This window comes from Cynocephalus volans, chromosome 4, assembly GCF_027409185.1.
Source record: "Cynocephalus volans isolate mCynVol1 chromosome 4, mCynVol1.pri, whole genome shotgun sequence".
Taxonomy (NCBI): domain Eukaryota; kingdom Metazoa; phylum Chordata; class Mammalia; order Dermoptera; family Cynocephalidae; genus Cynocephalus; species Cynocephalus volans.
Genome location: NC_084463.1, coordinates 155,848,364 through 155,870,411, shown reverse-complemented (window position 1 = coordinate 155,870,411; position 22,048 = coordinate 155,848,364). Strand labels below are relative to the sequence as shown.

At 36.7% G+C, this 22,048-nt stretch overlaps 1 protein-coding gene across 1 annotated transcript; it reads right to left on the bottom strand.

The window, feature by feature from the left end:
• Window positions 1–885: 885 nt before the first annotated feature.
• On the bottom strand, window positions 886–22,004 carry MS4A14 (membrane spanning 4-domains A14). Its single transcript, XM_063095146.1, has 5 exons — window positions 21,867–22,004; window positions 20,337–20,465; window positions 15,780–15,929; window positions 13,215–13,313; window positions 886–2,988 (listed from the first exon to the last, which is right to left on the bottom strand). Exons 1-5 carry the CDS (start codon window positions 22,002–22,004, stop codon window positions 886–888), a joined length of 2,619 nt encoding a protein of 872 aa, XP_062951216.1.
• Between the last annotated feature and the right edge of the window lie 44 nt (window positions 22,005–22,048).

Genomic DNA, 22,048 nt, shown 5'->3' with positions numbered 1-22,048 from the left:
AATTGCAGAAACAAGGGTTGGTTTGCAATTCCAAATGTATCAAAGAGATCAAAGAGAAAAAAGATTGAAAAATGGGATTAGGCTTGGAAGGTTAAGAGTAACTGGTGGCTTTTGATAACACAATTTCCTTTGACCACAGAGGATGTAATTATATGTCATAAAGGTTGAGAAATTAGAAGCAGAGAGTGTAGGCATATGGAAGGGAGCTAGAGCTACATTCAATACACGTTTTGACATATTTTCTATTATCCCAACTGCATCTCTGCCATTTCCTGTCTCTAGGAATGTTTTAGTCTCCTCCCTATCCACCACATTCTGTATTTGCTGCTACATTCTACCTCGTTAATAAATGAACAAACCTGATGTACATATCCTTAACATAGATTTGGGGAGGGAAAGTAACTGGAAGGATTGAAAACAGCAAAATGGAAATGGTGGGAGTGATTTTTGTTTTTTGCTGACTCTTTTAGTTCTTGAGCCCTTCGAGAGCCTGCATAGGCTTCTTCCTGGTTAACTCTCTGAGCCCCTATAATGCACAAAGGAGGCGAAAAATATTAGCGCTATAGAAAAGTAGGTCCATTCAAATATTAAGTTGTAAAATGAATTGGTGATCCTAAATTGAAACACTAACTTTGATGACAAAATATTTACCTGTGAGTTATTCTTTCACCCCCAGAAAGTGCTAATATACAGTAACATTTGGTTTGTTGTCATTTTATTTTAATTAAGGACAAATTCTTTGAGTGTTCTGCATGCCCTTCATTTTCTGGTGAGTGAATCGAGTAGCAACCACAGTTGAGAACATAGGTTGGGGGAGACTATATTGTTTTTCCCTAATTTGGTTCCATGACTGGGGGCAGTGTAGTATTTGGTGGATTCTGCATGTTAGTCAGAGTCTTCAGATTGCTGTTGATCTTTTGGACAAAATGAGGTAGAAATAACATTCAGCTTTTCTTCGTACGATTTTGGGCAAACTGTGTTTTGTTGCATATCATGTTCTGAATCTATATCAGACAAATAGGTTAAATATGTGTCTTGTACTGAGCTTTGGCAGAAAGAAGAATGAAAATCCAGCTTCATGTCTTCTGATTTCAGGTCCCTTGGTTTTTGGACTGTATATTTCCTGTCCCTTGGTTCGATGTCTCTTGTTTGCATACTGCTTCCTTGCATATCTTCTTTCTGTTTAACTCTGGATTGAAAGTCTTGTTGGTTCTTATCTTGACCCTTACTTCCTTGAAATAGAACATTTTGTAATTGCTGATGTAGGTTATCTTGGGCTGTGGTGTGCTGGGCTTGGGCTTCTTCGTACAGAGCTTTCTGCTCTAGTACTTCTTTCTCTAATACATCTTGGGTTTGCCAGGCATGGGGTTCCCTGTTCAGGGAATGCTGCATTTCTAATTGACGTTCTTGTGCCTTCCAATTTTTGTTTAACCAGTCTTGAGTTCTCCAGTCTTGACCTCGACTCGCCCAGTATGGAGATAGCTTTTGGGGAGATTGCAAGTCTTGGTTTTGCTGGATTTGGGATTCCCAACCTTTTGTAGCTTTCTCCATTTGAGCTTGCTGTCCTTCAGCTTGCCAATTTTGGGATTGTCCCTTTGGGGATTTCTCCTCTTGGGCTCGCTGATCTTTGGTTTGTTTCTTTGGGGATTGCTCCTCTTCAGCCTCTTGGTCTTCAACTTGCTCTTTTTTGGATTCTTGCTTCGGGAATTGTCCCCCTTTGGACTGCCAATCTTCAACTTGCTGATCTGGAAGTTTCTGTATGGTTTGATTATATTGGGCTTGCTTATCCATGGAGTGCCTCTTTGAGGATACCTGATCTTTGATTTGCTGGTCTAGGGATTTTCTTTTTGGAGATTTCCAGCCTTTGCTTTGCCGGTCTGAGGAATGCCTTCTTGGGGGTTGCCAGTCTTTGGTTTTCTGGTCTAAGGAATGCCGTTTTGGAAATTTCTTGCTGTGGAGTTCCTCTTCAGATTTCCATTCTTGGGTCAGTTCCATGACTTCTGATCGAATGTTTTGATATGATACATATAAAGATTGCTCATTTTGAGGTTGGGGATCTAAGGGTTGTTGAGGTAGGTGTTGTATATTAGGGAACTGTGCTTGATGGACGGCTCGGGCTTCGGATAGAATGGCTTGTGTTGGTATATCTTGGAGTGCATTTTGGTATAGCACGTCTTGGGATTGGATACTTTGGTATGGTGTGTATTGGGATGGTGTACTTTGGTAAGGTGTGTATTGGGATGGTGTACTTTGATATGATGTGTATTGGGATGGCATACTTTGGTATGGTGTGTCTTGGTATACTATGTTTTCAGATGGCATGTCTTGGGATGATGTGTCTTGGCATAGTATATCTTGAGAGGGCAAGTTTTCAGATGTCAGGTCATAAAACTGTTTGACATGGGATTTGGGGGATTTAGATGTTATGGCTTGTTCTGGTTGGGATTTTACTGGCAGAGCTTGGGATGGCAAGTCTCCAGGTGGTAAAGTTTGGAGTGTGTGTACAGAATGGATTGGAAAACCTTGGTCCTGCAGCAATTGAGTTTGTCTTTGGGGAGGTTGTACTATAGCAGATTGCAGGTTTTTGTCTTTTAGTTTTTCAATTGTAGACTCTTGCTGACTGTGCATAATACTTTCTGGGAGTCTTTTCTCTAATATGGGAGGCAAATGTTTCAGCTCAATTTCTTCCTCTGAAAATTTGAAAGGTGAAGTGATCCTTTTCTGTTGTTCATATGGCACAGATGCAGCAGGAGTGTATTGACTGTCTGTACTATAATTACCTGGCTGTGACATGGATTGGGAGCGTAAAGGACTTTTTGATACTCTTAACTTGAAGAAAACATAGCCTCCAAAGAAAACAGTTTGTGCATTTGTTGTTGTATTATCACTGGCAGATTCTTCTTGAAGCTCAAATTGTAATTGATCAATTTCTTCTGGGGCAAGTCGTTCAATATTTTGAGTAACATCCGAAGGCAAGAAAAATACAACCTATAAAACCAAGGGGGAGAACATTAATACAACATAATCATTTTTGATGTTATCTCCTTTTGGTATCCCAAATTATTTTTCATCTCTGACTTAAAACAGAAGATAGGAAGTAACATCCAAATGAAAAATGAGAAAACAAACAACAGTCCTGCCTTTACCATCAACTCATTTGTATTATTTTGGACATTGCCTCTCATTTCCTTGAAAATTGAACAGATGAATTTGATTAATATTTCCTCAAATATTCCTCCCGTACTCAATATCATAAAGCTTCTAAGACATTTTCTATCATTCAGTCAATATTCACATATTCAAGTTTAATCGATAATGATTTATTGGTCATCTAGGCAAACTAAATGCTGGGGATCAAAGATAGTTTTGCCTGCTTCTCACAATTAAAAGTAGACCAACATACAAGTAGGCAACAATAATACAATTCGGCAAATGCTATTCTAGAAATATGAGCAGGTACTAAGTGCTTTAGGGTAATATAGAAGATGACCTAATTCTGAGAGAGCCAAGAAATGCTTTATAGAAGAGGTGGTATTTGGTCTATGTCTTGATCGATGAATAGGAATTCCTCAGGCATAATAGGTAAGATGAAGTAAGATGGGAGTCAAAATCCGTGTAGAGGAAATGGTGGAAACAGTGGGCACAAGAAACAAGGTTATGATACAACATGTTCTGGTAGCAGATGGTAAGAAGTTAGATATCATTACATGGTATGCTATGTTAGGAAATTTAAACTTTCCCTTTCAGATAAGAGAAATCTATTGGAGTTTTGTAAACAGCTAAGTGACAGCATCTGACGTAATCATTTTTTTTAATTAAAAAAATGTTTTAGATAATTTGTTATACATACATGTGGGGAACAACATTGATTTTCAGTAACTGTGTACAATGTGCAATGTATTATGATCCAGCAATCCCACTACTGGGGATATATCCAGAGGATTGGAAAACATCAGGTCTGATGTAATCTTTAGTCTTTACATTCTTTCTTATGTTATTATTATATATTTTTTTAGGGAATTGTCATTACAGCCTAACCTGCTGATTTTTAGCAACCTGTGCCCTTTCTGACTGGTCATTCATACAGTCAGAATAGACTAGTCTATTAATTATGAATGAATGACTTATGCTTACTTCGTTGGTTAATAGCAGGCTTATATTGAGAATCTATACATTCTCTTACACTATACACTGTCTTTCTCCACCCTCTTAATCCGTTTTTCACACCTATATTTTATCCCCATTGGAGGACTATTTATGTGAGAATAAATGGTACTTTGGGGAAAATTTCTGTATTTTTACTCATCCCCCAAATTTGTTTAACTTGAATTGTATTTTATTTGTTAAAGGGAGGGTTGGAGGCATAAATTATAGTTTCTTTCTTTATTCAAGCTCTTACATGCTATGATTTTAAATTTCTTTATTCTTAATGATAACTAAGTGATTACCAGGTGCTAGGCAAAGTTCCAAAGTCATCTCAAGTAATTGTTATAACATCTCTATGAGGTTATTATCCTTGTTTTAGAACTGAGGGAACTGAGGTTCAGAGATGTTAAGTAACCAGAACCATGTCATAGAGATGTTTACTTGCGAAGCTAGGATTAATACCTTGCAGTTGAATACTGGGTCCCGTGCTTTCCTTTCTAATCTATGCTTCCTTGTAATAACCATTTCAGACATTCCTTACTTCAGGGTGGTTATAACAGAAGGCTGTACAAAATAAGGCTTTTCACCACAGTAGCTGTCACAAATAAATTTCTTAGTAAATATAAAGAGTTCACCTTTCCCTTTATTTTCTTGAGATCAAGGTGCATATTGTATTATCTTTGAATACACTGTTGTACTTGGGACATTGCTATGCCATAGTAGATTAAAAAGCTCTACTGAATTCAGTAGAGTAGTTATTTAGTGTGAGTAATTTGCTTTAATATTGCTCCTAAAGGGCTTCCAACAGGGTTTTGTACTCTTCTGTAGTTGTATAATATACAAATAATATAATAAAGATGTAATCATGAGATGAAAAATTATAAAAGCCAATAACTATTCATGATTAGAACCCTCTGCTAAACAAGATGTCATATTTAAGAGTAATGTCATATTTAAGAGTAAAATAATGAACATTTTTCACCCTAAGATAAGGAACAAGGAAAGGTTGGGTATGCTTAACACTTCTTTGAAACATTATACTGGAGAGTCTATGCAGTGTAAGAAGGCAAGAAAAATAAAGCATAAAGTTTGAAAGTAAAAATGTCTTTATTCACAGATAAAGTGGTTATCTAACAAGAAAATTCTAGGAAATTTATTAAAAAGCTACAAGAAGTAATAAGTAAGTTTAGTAATATCATAGTATATAAAAATGTACAATAAATTTACATTTTTAGATGTAGGAATGGACATTTGAAAAATAAAATTTAAAAATACCATATGCAATATCAAGAAAAAACATAAAATAATTAAGGATGCACTTAACAAAAATGTGTAAAACTTATACACTGAAAACTACAAAATATTGCTGAGAAAAATGAAAGGAGATGTAAGAAGATATAGACATATTTCATAGACATGAATCAGAAGACTAAATATTATTAAGAAGTAAATCATTCCTAAATTATCTGTAGGTTCAGCGCAATTTCAACCAAAATTCCAGCAAGACTTTTTTTTAGGAATTGATAAACTGATTGTAAAACTTACATGGAGATTCGTAGGACCTAGAACAGCCAAAACAACTTTGAAAAAGAAGAGCAAAGTTGAAAAACTTATACTACCTGATTTCAAGAATTACTCTATAGTGACCTCAGGAAAAAAGGCAGAAAAGGAAAATCCAGGAATCCTTCTTTTCACCTAAACAACAACTGTGTTGTAAGAAACTGTATAAAGTAAATATTTTGCAACTCTGGAGTCTATGTGAACACTTGCAGCTTTGGGGCAAGAGCTTAGCTAGTAAATTGAGGTTAAGATAAGTCAATTTTAGCTTTTAGCATGGCAGTTACTACCCATCTCGTAACTCCAGCCCTGTGGCAGGCAGCTGGGAAATGGTAGCCCATGTTCCTGGTGTGGTTTGCTGAACCTTGACCTCAAAATATCAACGTTCTGTGTTCTGATTTCCTATCGCTACTTCTGATCAGTGAGGTGCCGTCACCGAGACTGGATGGCATTATTTCAACCCTCACTGGCTAAAGTAGCTTCCCAGGGAAGCTGTTCCAATTTTCACTGTTGTTTGGGTATTTGAAAACAACTGCATATATGAGTGAATGTGGAAAGCTACCATGCACACCCAGGGAAAGATGCAGGCTCAGAAAAGACCCAAGAAGATCTTAAGCTTTCACCTCAGGCTGAACCTTGGCATAGAGACGCTCTGCAACAAACGAAAAAACAAAAAGCCACCAAATCCTGAGGAAGGGGAGAATATGACGTCCAGAGTTAACACATTATAGGATTCAAATGTTCAGTTTTCAACAAAAAAGTACAAAATATGTAAAGAAACAGTAAAATAGGATCCATTCAATGGAACAAAATAAATTGACAAAGCATACCTGAGGAAGCTGAGACTTTGGAACTACTAGGCAAAATCTTAAAAAAAAAAAAAAAAACTGTATTAAGAATGCAAAGAGCTAAAGAAAGTCATGGAAAACCACAGAAAAATGAGGTATGAACAAAATAAGAATATCAATAAAGCGATATAAATTATAAAAAAAGGTGTAAAAAGAAATTCTGGAGCGAAATTCTGGAGCTAAGTTCTGGAGCTAAAATAAAAAATATGCTAGTGGGGTTCAAAAGCAAATTTGAACAGGCAGAAGACAGAATCAGCAAGCTTGAAGACAGGGCAATTGAAATTATTGAGTCTGAAGAATAGAAACAGAAAGGAATGAAGAAAAGTAAACAGAGGCTAAGGGACCTGTGAGACACCATCAACAGACAGCATGCGCGCTGCAGGAATCCCAGAAGAGAAAGAGAAAATGGAAAAAATAATATTTGAAGAAATTAGGGCTGAAAACTCCCCAGATTTGATAAAATACATGAATCTACAAATCCAAGAAGCAGAATAAACTCTAAGTTGGATAAAGTCAGTGACTCACATCGTTACATATTATAGTCAATCTGTTAAAAGCAAAAAACAGAGAACCTTGAAAGTAGTAAGAGAAGAGTGATTCATCACGTACAAGAAATCCTGGAAAAGATTATGAGCCAATTTCTCATCGAAAACCTTGGAGGCCAGAAGGCAGTGAGGTGATATATGCAAAGTGCTGAAAGAGAATTGTTTATCTGGCAACATTGTTGTTGAAGGCAAAAGAAACTAAGACATTTCAAAATAAACAAAATCTGAGGAAGTTCATTACCACTAGAACTGCCTTGCAAGAAATACTAAAGGGAGTATTCTTGAAATGAAAGAAACTAGACAATAACTCAAAGCCATATGAATAAATAAAGATTTCAGTAAGGTAAATGCATGGACAATTATGAAAGCTGCCGTATTGTAATTTTGGATTGTAAATCCACTTTTTATTTTCTACATAATTTAAAGTACAAATGCATAAAAACAATTATTAATTTATACATTGGACATCAAATGTACAGATATAATTTGTGACAACAATAACAAAGTGGGGATGAAGCTATATATGAGCAGAGTTTTTGTATGTTATTAAATTTAAGTTGGTATAAGTTCAAATTAGATTATTATAACTTTAGGGAATTAAATGGTTTCCCAATAGTAACTAAAAAAAAAAAAAAAAAAAAATCTACAGAATATATACAAAAGGAAATGAAGAGGAAGCCAAAATATTTTACTACAAAAATATTAATTGAACACAGTGGAAGGCTGTTATGGAGGAAATGAGGTACAAAAAAAGCTGTAAAACATATGGAAAAAAATAGCAAAATGGCAGAAGTAATTTTCTTCTTAGTATTTATTTGTTAATGGATAAAATTCTTCAATCAAATAACAGGGATTGGCTGAATAAATTAAGGAAAAAAGGCATGATACAGCTATATCCTGTGTAGAGGAGACTCACTTTAGATCCAAAGGCACAAATATGTTGAAAGTGAAATGATGAAAATAATTAGTCCATGCAAATGCAACTAAAAGAGGGCTGGGAGGCTATGCTAATGTCGGATAAAATAGACTTTAAATGAAAAAGATTACAAGAGATGAATAACTTTATATATTAATAAAAATTTCAATAGAGCACAAAGATATAACAATTATAAATTTTATACACCTAAAAACACACCCTTACAATTGATGAAACAAAACTGACAAAATTGAAGGGAAAAACAGGCAGTTTTACAATAATAATTGGAGATGTCAATACTCCCCTGTTCAACAATGGGTAGAACAACCAGACAGATAAGTAAGGAAACAGAGGACTTGAACAGCACAATAAACCAAGTAGACTTAACAAACATATAAAGCACTTCAACCAACAATAGCAAAATGCACATTCTTGCAAAGTGCACCTGATACATTCTCTAGGATAGGCCATATGTTAAGCCACAAAAAAGTCTCAATAGATTTAATACAAAGTATCTTCTCTAGCCACAACAGGAAAAAGTTAAAAATCAGTAACAAAAGGAAAACTGGGAAATTCACAAATATAAGCAAATTAAACGGCACACTCTTAACCAATGGGTCAAAGAAGAAATTACAAAAGAAATTTAAAAATATTTTGATATTAAGGCAAATAAAAACATAACATACCAAAACTTATGGGATGTGGTGAAAGCAGTGCTAAGAGAGAGATTTACAGCAGGAAATGCCTAAATTAAAACAAAAAATCTCAAATCAATAGTCTTACATACTACAAGGAAATAAAAAAGAGCAAACTAAATCCATAGCTAGCAGAAGAAAGGAGATAAAGGTTAGGGCAGAGATAAACAAAACAGAGAATAGAAAAACAATAAAGAAAATCAATGAAACCATATGTTGGTTCTTTGAAAAGATCAACAAAATTGACAGACATTAGCTAGACTAAAAAGGAAAATAAAAACAAGACACAAATAACTAAAACAAAAATGAAAGTGAGGACAGAGATAAAAAGTATTATAAGAGAGCACTATGAACAATTGTATGCCAACAAATTAGATACTATATGAAAAAATGACAAAATTTTTGAAATGAGTTACCTAAAACGATTCAAGAAGAAATAGAAAAACTTGAGATCTATAACAAAATAACCACATACAAAAATTAACTCAAAATGGATAAAAACCTAAACCTAAGAGACGAAACTATAAAATTCATAAGAGAAAAATTGGGAGAGGTCTTGACGACATTGAATTTGCAATAATTTCCTGAACGACACCCAAGTACAGACAACAAAAGAAAAGCATAGATAAATCAGATTTCGTAAAAATCAAGAACTTTTGTGCATCAAAGGATACTGTCAAGAAAGGGAAAGGACAACCTACAGAATGGGAGAAAACATTTACAAGTCATATGTCTAATGAGGGATTAATATCCAGAATAAAAAAAGAACCATGATCCAACAACAACAAAACAAACAATGCAATTCGAAAATGGGCAAGGGACTATAAGAGATGTTTCTCCAAAAAAGAAAACCATATAGAAATGGCCAATAAGCACATGAAAAGATGCTGAACACCCCTAATTATTAGGAAAATGCAAATCAAATCATAATGGGATACCACTTCATACCCATTAAGATGGCTGTTATAAAAACAAACAAAATAAAAAGTGCACTGCTGGTGGGAATGTAAAATGTTACAATCACTGTGGAAAACAGTTTGGCCATTTCTCAAAAGGTTAAACAGAGAGCTACCATATAAACTAGCAATTCCACTCTTAGATACATATCCAAAAGAACTGAAAGCAGGGACTTGAACATGCCAATGTTGATAGCAGCATTATTCCCAATAGGCAAAGGTAGAAATAACCTGTGTCCATAAACAAATGAATGGCTAAACAAAATATTGTATATATACACAATCAATGGAAAACATTTTATTCAGCCAAAAAAGGAATGAAATTTTGATCTATGCTACAACATGGATGGACCTTGAAAACATTATGCTTAGTCAAAAATGCCAGATACAGTGGGACAAATATTGTATAATTTCACTTACATGGGTTATATGGAATAGGCACATTTATGAGACAGAAAATAGGATAGAGGGGGACTGGAGGAAGGAGAAAAGGGTGAGTTACTGTTTCATGGTACAGGGTTTGTGTTGGGCATGATGAAAAAGTTCTGAGCATAGATAGTAGTGAGGATTACACAGCATTATGAATGTATTTAATGCCTTGAATTGTACACTTGCAAATGGTCAAAAAATAAGAGTATATAAAATATTTAAAAATTATGAATATTTTACCACAATAAAAAGAGAATTACTCTTCTTTTCGCATCCTCACTAGCATTTGCTATTTTTTGTCTTTTGATATTATCTGTTCTAATTGGGGTGAGATGATATCTCATTGTGGTTTTGATGTGCATTTCCCTGGTGATTAGTTATGTTGAGCATTTTTTCATGTACCTGTTGTTCATTTGTATATTTTCTTTTGAGACATGTCTATTCAGGTCATTTGCCCATTTTTAAATTAGATTATTTGGTGGTTTTTTTTTTTTTCTGTTGAGTTATTTAAGTTCCTCAAATATTCTGGACAGTAATCCCTTGTCAGATGAATAGTTTGTAAATATTTTTTCCCATTCTTCCAGTTGCCTCTACACTCTGTTGATTGTTTCCTTTGCTGTGCAGAAGGATTTTAGTTTGATGTAATCCTGTTTGTCTATTTTAATGCTGGTGAGGATGCAGAGAAAAGAGAACTCTTATGCACTGCAGGTGGGAGTGTAAATTAGTATAATCATTATGAAAAACATTATGAAGCTTCCTCAAAAAGACTAAAAATAGAACTACCATGTGATTCAGCAATCCCACTACTGGATATATATCCAAAGGAAAGGAAATTAGCACACCAAAGAGAAATCTGCACCACCATGTTTATTGCAGCATTATTCACAATAACCAAGATATGGAATCAACCTAGTAGTCCATTGACAGATGAATGGATAAAAAAAAGATTTGGCATATATGCACAATAAAATACTACTCAGCCATAAAAAAGAATGAAATCCTGTCATTTGTGGTAACATGGATGAGCTTGGAACACATCATGTTAAGTAAAATGCAAGTAAATCAGGCATGGAAAGATAAATACCGCATGTTGTTACTCACATGTGGGAGCTAAAAAAAAGTTGAGCTCATAGAAGTAGAGAGTAGAATTGTGGTTACTAGAGTTTGGGAAGAGGAGGTGGAAGGGAGAAAAGAAAGGTTAAGTGGAGAAAGAGAAAGGCTGATTAATGGATACAAAATTACAGCTAGATAGGAAAAATAAGTTCTAGTTGTCCACAGTAGTGTGAGCCATCTAAAAATAAGAATAATTTATTTTATGTTCTCAAATGGCTAGAAGAGAGGAGCTGAAATGCTCTCATCACAAAGAAATGGTACATCTTTGCAATGATGATTATGTAAATTACCCTGATTTGATCATCACACATTGTATACATGTATTGAAATGTAACTCTGTACCTGGTAAACATGTACAATCAATATATGCCAATTAAAAAATAAATAAATTTAAAAAATAAAACTATAAAACTTCTACAAGAAAATATAGAAGAAAAACTTTATGATCTTGGGGTAGGGAAAGCTTTGTTGGAACACAAAAAGGACTAACCATAAAAACAAAAAATGAAAAACTTCATCAAATTTGTCATTCAAAAGAAACTATTAAAATAAAAGGGCAAGCCACAGACTGGGAAAAAAATTAGCAATACATATATCTGAAGAAAGGACTTGTATTAAAAGTCAGTTAGGCTCTTAAAACTCAATAATAAGATAGTCAATCCAATAAATGTCAGACATATCTCAAAAGAAGATATACAAATGGACAATAAACATATAGCACAAGTCATCAACAATAGTCATTAGGGAAATGCAAATTAAAACTACAATGAGATACCACTACATACCCACTAGAGTGGCTAAATTGTTAATACAACTGGTCATTTCAAGTGTTAGTGATGAGATAGAGCAGTCGTATCTCTTGTATATTGCTGATGAGAATGAAAAATGATACAGCCACTTTGGAGAAATGATTGACAGTTTCTTATAAAGTGAAACATTTATTTACAATGTGATCTAACAATCAAATCCTAGATATAACATTTCAAGAGAAACAAAAACATATGTCCACATAAAAATGTGAACTCAAATGTTCATAGCAATTTATTGATAATAATTCATAACTTTAAACAATCCAAATACCCATCGAGAGGTAAAAGGATAAACAAATTTTGGTATATGCGTACATAAAAGAAATGAATTCTTGATGGAAGCAACAGCATGGATGGATGCATGTTGAGAAACATGTCTCAAAAACATGTTTCTGTGTGAAAGAAGCCAAACACAGAGAATACTTACCCACGTATATGATGTTTGGGAAAGTCAAAACTACTCTAGGTGGCAAGGGCGTTGACTGCAAAGGGTGTTCTAGTGAACCTACTGATGTGATATAGGAAGGTACTAAATCTTGATTGTGGTGGTAGCTAAACAGGTATATATAACTTGTCAAAACTCATCGAACTGTACACTTTAAATGGGTCCATTTTATTGTTTGTACATTATGCTTCTAAAATGTTGAAGTAAAAAAAGAGAAAAGAAGCCCACCGATCACAGGGCCTGGACTGGCATTTGGGTCTTAGGGAGCAGGCTCTGGAGCCATACTGCTTGAGTCAGAATCCTGATGTTATGCAATACTAGAGAGGTTATTTAACCCTTTGTCCTTAATTCCTCTATATGTAAATAAGGATGTTATAAGAGTTGTTAAAATTGAGTAAGTTGGTACTCAGTGATTATAATAACTGACATAGTATGCATTTAATAAATGTAAATCCTAAAGATTATATATAAATGATATTTAATATCACTGTTAATATTTTTTCTCTACTTCCTCTCTGGTAAGGAGACAAAGAGCTGTGTCTGAACAGAGATGACCGAGGATAGCAGATTGGACAAGAAAGGAAAGCATACTTGTCTCAAAGGGTGGGGTGAGCTAAAGCTTGTCCTTCCACGACCTTCCTAAATTTAGAGATTTTAGTTCAGCATCCGGGCATACTGCTTTGCCCACTAACAGACCAGAAGTCACCTTAAAGTGTCCCAGTAGGAATTCATTGTCATAACAACATTGAATGCACCTCATCTGAGCTTGTCCAGCACTTGCTTCTAAAGGATGCAACAGTCACAGAGATGCTGAGTTCCGCTATGCTGATGATCAATAAAATTGACAAAATTCCCTGCAAATAATAAGGAGAAATAAATGGCATCTGGAATGAAAGCTGTATCATTTTAGAGATATAAGCCAAGAATTTCTTCCACTGTATGCCTAGGTATAGGAAAACTCATATTTTAGATGGTTCTGTAGCCATCAGTCATTGCACAATTTTTATCTTATGTATTTCTGATAAGGAAGAGTAACAAACTCAAATGCCTCTAGGGGTCAAGCAACCATCTTGAGCAAAACAGGAAGGGAGACAGGAGAGAGCAACGGTATTCATAGGAGGCGTCCATTACTCAATCTAGACAATTGTTTTCATGTGGGAATATGGGAACCATGATGCCTGGTTTATTTTTCTTCCCTTAAGGAAGGTGAATATTTTTGAGATTAAATTTCCCAGTTATTTTTCACCTGTGTGAACTAAATAGAACATATTGGCAGGCTGGATATAGCCTAAAGATTGCCATTTTGCACACTGTGCTTTAAGGTAATGTTTAGATTGAGAGTCAGCATGGTATAGAATGGTGTCTAAAAAGCCTAAGATCTGGAGACAGAAAAAGCTGGGTGCAACTGGGCCCAAGGTCACACTTAATCGTGGACAAGTAACTGAGTCTCTCTGAATCTCAGTTTTCCTGCAATACATCCAAAAGCTTAGATATTCGTCATTTGTTAGTAAAACTGAAATATGTGAAGACACTACTGTACACAATTTACTGGCTTCAGCCATTAAGCAAGATAGACTTGGTTCTGGTCTTTGTGGCACTTACATTAGAATAGTAAGGGAGGCAGACAGAAACAAATGATCAGATCATGATTTACTTAACTAAATTGCAGTAAACGCTGTGAAGAAGGATTAGGAGTTATGCATTACTATAATGGGAGATCTAACCAAGCCTGGGAATAGAGGTGTGATCAGGAAGGGCTTCCTTAAAGAAGTGATATTTAAATTGAAATTTAAGTATGAGGATGAATTAATTGTGTAAGCAGAAAAGGGTGAGCACTGAGCTGGGACCATTTAAAACAGGAAGAAGCTGGTCTTATGGTCCTGGGGCAGTGGGGACTTGACACATTCAGGGATTCCAGGAAGTGGTTGCAGTGTGGAGTGAGACAAATAAAGTCCTAGAATAATGTTGGAAAGGTAGGCAGGGTAGGTGTTATATAGTTTTGTAAGTCCCTTAAGATTTGGGTGTTAATTCATTATTTAACAGGAAGCCATTAAGTAATGTGCTCAGATTTGTTGATGACTCTGGTTGCAGTGTAGATAATGGATTAGTCTATGGGATAGGGATCAGCCCAAGAGGTGTCTAAAATCTACTGTTCTGGCTTTTTTAGCTTATGATATTTGGGTTATAGCTAGGAATAGTGGAGTTATCTAAGTAAGGCCGAAGAACAGATTGTCTATGATTCCATATGCAGGTAACTAATCCTGTAGCAGAATTTCATATATCTGGAGATTTAATCCTTTTAGTATACAATTTCTTCCTGATATATGCCAACATAATGGACAGTAGTAGGCTCCTGTTTTATCCCTTGTATTGTTTTCTGGCTTTTGTTAGTAACCTGTTATGAGTGTAATTCTGGAATGTACCTCAGAACACGTAAGAAGGTCCCTAGGGCCACTTCAGTGGGTGATTGTGAGGGTTAAATAAAATCTTGTATTCAGTAACTGACAGCTCTTTTCCCTTTCCTTCTTTATTGAGGGAGACATTTTTTCATGATTTCACTTCACTTCCGTGCTAACAGGTTCAAATCTCATTAAATGTCTAGGACCCGAGCCTTTAAGATGCAGCTGGTACAAATAGAATGAAACCCCAGGCCTTGCTTAGGGAACTATAAGGAAAGGCCTATTGGAATCATTTACATGCTTTAAAATAATGTCATTGATTACTTACTAGAAAAATACTTAAAACTATGCCTACAATTATATTTCCTGTTAAAGATATATCTCATCTGCTTTAATGAATAAAATTACTTCAATTATAGAAAATGATTTATGTCCTAAAATTAAGTGGCTTAAACACCTTCTCCCACTGTATTTTGTTTTAGTGTCAGCTGAGCAAACTTGTTAGGTCATTTTGTTCCTCTTTAATGCTGAAAAGGTAAAATTTAATTCAGTCCATGTCAATAATCACAGGAACAGCTAGAACTATTGAATATTTACCCTATGCCAGGTACTGTTTTAATTTAAGTAATCCTCACAACAGCCCAATGAGGTAGGTATTTTTATCCTCATTTTCCACTGAGGCTCAGAGAAAATACAATGTTAGGCCAAGGTCACAAGCTTATATGTGACAAAACCGGGATTCAAATCCAGATGATATGGCTCCTCAGTCATTTCAATCATCACCCTACAACAGGCTTCCCAACCAGCAGTTCAAATCCTGACACAGCTTCACTTAGTGTAATGAAATTAATGAATCATTGCATTATAGACACGGTTCAGATAAGATTATACAGATTCATTGTACAAAATAAGACCACTCACAATGAAAAGTGTTCTACCTAAAGCACATATTCCTTCAAGGGAAGACATCTCGCAGTACTTGTGTTGCTGGCTATAGCTGATAATGGTGAGAGTAATCCCAGCTACTGCAACCAAGGAACTGATAGCATTCATGGCCATGATACCTTGTCCCTGGAAAATAGTTTTTAAAAATAATAAAAAACAAACCAAACCAAAAATACCTATAAGAAATTCTTTGTGATTTTTTCTTTCCAGATACATTTCAGGGATAAGTTACTCCATCGGATCAGAAAAATTGGAAGACTTGATAAATTAAATCCTGATTCATCAAGGTCAGAAGACAAATCAAGTTTTAAAATGGCTCAAGGATACTCTTTGGTTAATGCTAAAGAAAATGTTCATTTTATCTCAATGCACCATCTTTCATAATCTGGAAGCAGTATGGTATGTTAGAAAATATCTTGGCTTGGAAAATCAACCTGATTTTAAGTCCTAGTTTCACTAGGACCTTGTACAAATTACCTGATCTCTTGGATGTACCCTAACTTTAGGATAGTATCCATTTATTCATCTATTTCATAAATACTTAGTGTGCACCAAATATGTGTCAGGCACTGCATCAGGCTCCGGAGACACAAAGATGAATAAAAGAGGTGATGTTCTGCCATTATGTGGCTTACATTTATTCCTCTGGAGGATTCAAACAATAACCAACAAAAACAATAACACATTCAAAGATGGTAACAGATTTGACTGGAATTTAAAGGTGTCCTTTCTTGACCTCAGTGTTCCAGTATGGAAGGCATCAAAAGTTCAAGTTGCCCCACTCAATTTCCTTTATTCATTCCCATTTTTTTTGGTGGGGGAGGGGAGGTTATGTATGTCTGAGCTCCTTCAGAGGAAGGGGGGCATCTGATTTGTTTCTTAATACCCACTCCTAGCACTGATATTGCTCTTCTAAAGGAAGAAAAAGAGGACCTTCCTGTGTCATCAGCAGATATTTACTGTACCTTTATTGTCTGTGGTATGCGTGTTGTGCTGGAAGATGCAATGATATGTTTCCACAGCCCATCCTTCCCAGAGCAGTTTGTGGTTTAGCATGGCAGGACTTGGAAGTATGCTTGTAACTTAATGTTTACCCTAAACCCAGGCCTTTATTACAAACAAGCATTTTGGCAGGAGATGTTCAGAGGCATATAGATAAGCCATCTCTCTCAGTCTTTGGTTCTTTTTTTTTTTTCTCAAGGCTCTGTTTTTGGCTCCACGGGACATTTAATAGACAACGTCTCTAGATAAGCAATCCCTCATGTGTATCGTTCTTTGCAGAACATGCCCAGCCTTAGTCTCATCTGGTTCTCATTGCAGTTTTGTGATGTAGGCAGGACACATCCCTATTTTAGACATGAATGGCGTTCGGGAATTAAGTGATTGTGAGTAACCTCGCAGCTGGGGGAAGAGCTGTGGTGGAAAGCCAGGTCTTCTGATGCCCGGTTCAGTGCTCCTGCCCTTGTACCATGCTGTCTGCCTCCATCTGCATAGCTCTCAGTGAGTCAGGGGTCCACCTCAACCTCAGTATATTTCTCAGCTCTGGAAAGAAGTCAATTCAGAGAGAATGGCATTTGGGGCTTCAGCTGCATTGTTTGTATTTATTTCCACAGGTAGAAATGAGGGCATTTATTCCCCCAGAACTTCTCTATTGTGTGTAACTATTCCTACAGGAAACAGGCAAAGGACCATAAGAATGTAAGAACCATAAGAACAGAGTTAAAATGACTCTGAGAGAAGGCCCACAGCTCCAGGACCTTGAATGAGATCAGAGTGGTTAGAAGGGAGCATGAACGTTTAAGTATCATCATGCCTTTTAAATCTTATTAAATTCTCAACACAACTTTTAGAAGTATGTACTTTTCCCTTCAAGTTGACATGCAATGCGTGTTATCCTTAATTCAATCCTAAAATCATCCAGAATCAATGCCTAGACTCTTTTTCTAGACCTTGGGCAGGCCTCAATGAAAAACTTTTGTTGGTAGTGGAGGTGAGATTGGGGTTGGGGAAAGAGAATTATTGGGATCCTGAGATTGGTTTTGGTTGGAACATGGTTTCTCAACCTTAGTACTATAGACATTTTTGGTCAGATAATTTTTTTGGTGTGGGAGGCTGCCCTGTGCATTTTAGGTTGCTTGGAAACATCCCTTACTTCTACCCACTAGATGCCAATAGCACTTCCCTCCCAGTGTGACAACCAAAAATGTCTTCAGACATTGTCAAATATTCCCTGAGGAGGGAGACATGAAATTAATCCCAATTAAGAACCATTAAATTAGTTGTATGTAGAATGGTTTCCAATTAGTAACTCCTTTTACTGGGCCAGAGAAATAGAACCCAGTCTAAGGATGCAGGGTTAATGGAGACACTGGTCAATAGGAATAATCTGAACTGCAACTTTGATGTGTAAAGATTTTCCTGAGAGATACTTTATTACTAAAGGCTTTATACACAAAGATGCTATAAAGAAAATAGAAGATTTTAAATCACATAGAGGTTACAAAAGTGACTTACCACATTTTTTTTTGATCTCTCATCTATTCCTGTGAGGTATCCTGTGAGAATAAACTGTTAGGAAGACAAAAGTTAACAGGTGATTTGTTTGACTACCTTACACTATAATCACCTTTGGATCCACAAGCTTCACTGTTTGAATTTTCCAAGTCAGCTAGTCTTTCTGGCTGAGCATTAGGAATGAAGGAGGGTAGGTACTGACGCAAGAAGAAATACCACGTTGAACTTGCTCAGCACTAAACTAGAGCTCTCTGCCAGTGTCAGCTGGGAGAGACAGACCCCTCTTTAAGGCCCAGAAAATAATACCCAGATGTTTGGCTTATCTGGGTTTCAAAAAAAAAAAAAAAAAATGAGATTTCTGGGTCTGGACCTGGAAGAGGGGAGGAGGAGCTTTGCCTGTTCTGAGCAAGTACAGGGAGACTTTCTCAGGGAAGACTCCTCTGAAGACTGATGTGGGAACTGACATCTGGTCTAGTCATCTCAGCCACTCCTTTTTCAGGAACATAAAGAGCCTACTACTACCCAGGGAACATGAGAACTCTGGCACCTATTGTGAAGACCCTTACTTTTTAAAATATTCTGCTGATGGGAACGGGTATGGGTATTGGATCTTGGGGACATTTGGGTATCGGAATTTGAGGACCTCAAGTTGATGTGCAGAGATCAGAAAGTTACCTTCAATACCCCTCTCTAGTTCACTGCCCACACTGGATGGCCAGGTCTTATCCGTTCTACCTCCGCATCGTCTCAAAGCTGTCCATCTCTCTTTATCTCCACTGCTGTGCAGCTAGTTCAGAGCACCAGCATCTCTCCCCTGGATTACTGCAGCCTCCTCCCAATTGATTCTCCCAGGTTTGCTGTTATCATCCCTGAATTCATTTCCCACTCAAAAAACACAATGATATTTCAATATAACAAGTCTTCAAATGTCACTACCCTCTTTAAAAGTGTCAGAGAATTACCCTTGCTCTCCTATTGAAGTCCCATCTTCTTTAACATGACTGATGGAGCTTGCATGAACTGCTTTCAACCTGCATTTATGGCCCTCATTTTATGCCATGATCATTGACTCATTGGTCTTCCTTTGGTTGCTCTTTCTCACATCAAGCCCTTCCTCATGTTTTGTCTTTGCCGGGGGATGCTTTCCTTCCACTTCACCCGGCGAGCACCTGTGTGTAAAGTGCTTCCCTGACCTTCCAGGTGAGTCCTCCATTAAACCCTCACAGGGGACCTGAACTCCCCTCTTAGTGCACTTAGAGAGAGTGTAATAACATATCTGTGGAGTCACGTTTTAACTTTAAAAAAATTTCAAGCCACTCTATTAGATGACAAATTTCATCTAATTCTCAGAGAGGGCCTTGCTTACCTGTACTCTCAGCACCTATGACAGTGTCAAAGAAGACATGATATGTGCTGAGTAATGATCTTTTCAATGAAGAGTAGAGTTAAAAAAAGAAGCAGGCCAGAGCCTCATTATGATTCATACATGCAGATTACACAGAGTCACACTGGGAAAATTCTGTTGTGAAATGGGGAAGTGAGGAGTTGGGCTGTTTGATTTTCTACCATGTAGCATGTGTAGTTTGAAAATCATATTCAATATTATGCTATTTGTATTGGGAAAGCAAAAACACTTATTAGTTGCTTTTGAAATGTAAATTATAGGAAAGGCATGGAATATTTATGTTTATAGAAAGAGCATGTGTGTTTTTAATAGTCAGGGACAATGGTCTCATTTATTCATTATTTCATGTATATGTTCATTGATTGATTGATTCAATTATTCATTCATTCATGCATACTATGCCTCAAGCATGATTCTAGGTTCTGAGAATATAATTACAACTTAAACAGACAATATTCTTGTCCTCTTTGGAGTGTATGTCCTAGTGGAGGAGGTACTAACGAGTCTACCCATAAATATGGCCGTATTTATGGAATTCATAATCATAGAACTTGAAACATTTAAAATCAGTCTTTATAGCAATTACTCAAAAGCTCCAAATAGACAGTACTTACAATAAATGCTCCCCAGAATGGATATCCTGAGAGGAAAACGAGGGGAAATTTGTGGGAGAAATTGATGTAATTAAAGGCAAATATGGCTCCGAGGCCCACAATGATTAGAGCAAGCAGGATCTGAACAGCCTGTGAGGAGAGAAATGGGTACATGAGATTATAAGTGCCCCAGCCCCTGGTCTCTGCCGTGACACATGTTTCCTGCCATCTGAATGCCTTCCTCTCCCATTGGCCAACCCCTCTCAGATTGTTAGGAGGCTCAGTTCAAGTGTCTTTTTCCCCATCGTGCTTGCCTGCGTCCTTTGGCTTTGAATCCTTCACTCTTGTCCTTCATTGCTTTCTATGTTTCCTGGTGTTACCAATTTCTCTTGCATCAGACAGCTTGGAGTACATATCTGACCAGCTCTAGATTGTAAGCTTCTTGAGGACAGGACTACAAACTATCCACTATTACATTTTTTCCGTTCTGTAGCACCAGCATCCTATTATCCTATTATTGCATTATCCTCAACCCCCACTCCCCCAACACGCACACATATTTTACACATTCCATATATATGCTTTGGGGATGGGGGTCATCCCAGTTCTCTGAAAGCTTATCAAGTTTGCAGACATAGAGCTGAGAAGCTGGGTGTGGAGGGGGGTGTCTCAATTCCCTTCATCCAAGGGCCTGACTAGAGATGAGAGGTACCCAGTGGGCATATCAGCTTGTTAGGAGTCTTCAGAGAGATAAATAACACAGTGGTCTGCAAGACGGAGTTCTTAGGGCAAAACTTCTTCTCTAGCATTCTAGGTTGTTCCAAAGCCACACCTCTGTGGCACCACACCGCAAGCAGTCATTTTATTGTACTAAAAAATGGAGGCTGTGTTTACAGCTCTCTCCTAGGTATGTTTACAATGGGAAAATTTTTTGTGTGTGTCTATCTTGTGGTTCACTAGGAAGCTTTGAATATGGTTTTCAAAGAACTCCTGATGTCTGTCATAGCACAAAGAGGATGTTTAACTTCTCCTCTGATGGCTTCTCAGTTTTGGTGAGGTGTCACCATACCTCGAGGTCATTTCCTCAATATTAGAAAAAGTTACACCAGTTTCCTGTTTCCCCTCTGCTAGGATTCAAAGACCAGTGTTAACTCCTCATGAGGTAGGCCTAGGATTTCCCCAGGGTTAGGGAAGTCATTAATTAGAATTAAATATCCTATTTCTCATAGTTAAATAAACCCTCAGAAGCATTTTACCTCAGACATGAGGGAAACTCATGTTTCTAAACAGAACTTTCATTTCTCTTGCTTATCAAAATATAGAGAAGTGGTATTACTGACTGGCCCTTGTACTGATAATCCAATTCTTTGTATAAGCAAATGACTTAGTACTGCTTATGATTAATCAAGTACATTGCAGATGAAAGGTAAGGGGGAAAAAGTGGAATCAATTCTCTGAAAATCATTGCACAGTGGTATCTCTGCAGACAAACACAGAGAAATAACTTCTTTTCTCTCCTCCAGGAAGACCCATTGATTGGAGGGGACTTACCCCCAAGAGTTTTGGCTCTCCCTTCAGGAAATCCAGCAGAGAACTATGAGGTCTGTAGGGAAATGCAGTCAATACAGTTTCCTTTGGTTGTACAGTGATGACGTGAGTTGCTCTTTGGTCCTGGGATGATGACTCCATGATTCGATGGCAGAACTTTATTAAGATAATGAGTGAGTAAACAT

What these genes read in the sequence shown, in the direction of transcription:
- MS4A14 (XM_063095146.1), bottom strand. Translation starts at nt 22,004, where the DNA reads ATGGAGTCATCATCCCAGGACCAAAGAGCAACTCACGTCATCACTGTA. An exon ending in GAGAGCCAAAACTCTTGGGG is followed by an intron (nt 20,466 to 21,866) that starts GTAAGTCCCCTC and finishes CTCTCCTCACAG; the next exon opens with GCTGTTCAGATCCTGCTTGC. An exon ending in CATTCTGGGGAGCATTTATT is followed by an intron (nt 15,930 to 20,336) that starts GTAAGTACTGTC and finishes ACTATTTTCCAG; the next exon opens with GGACAAGGTATCATGGCCAT.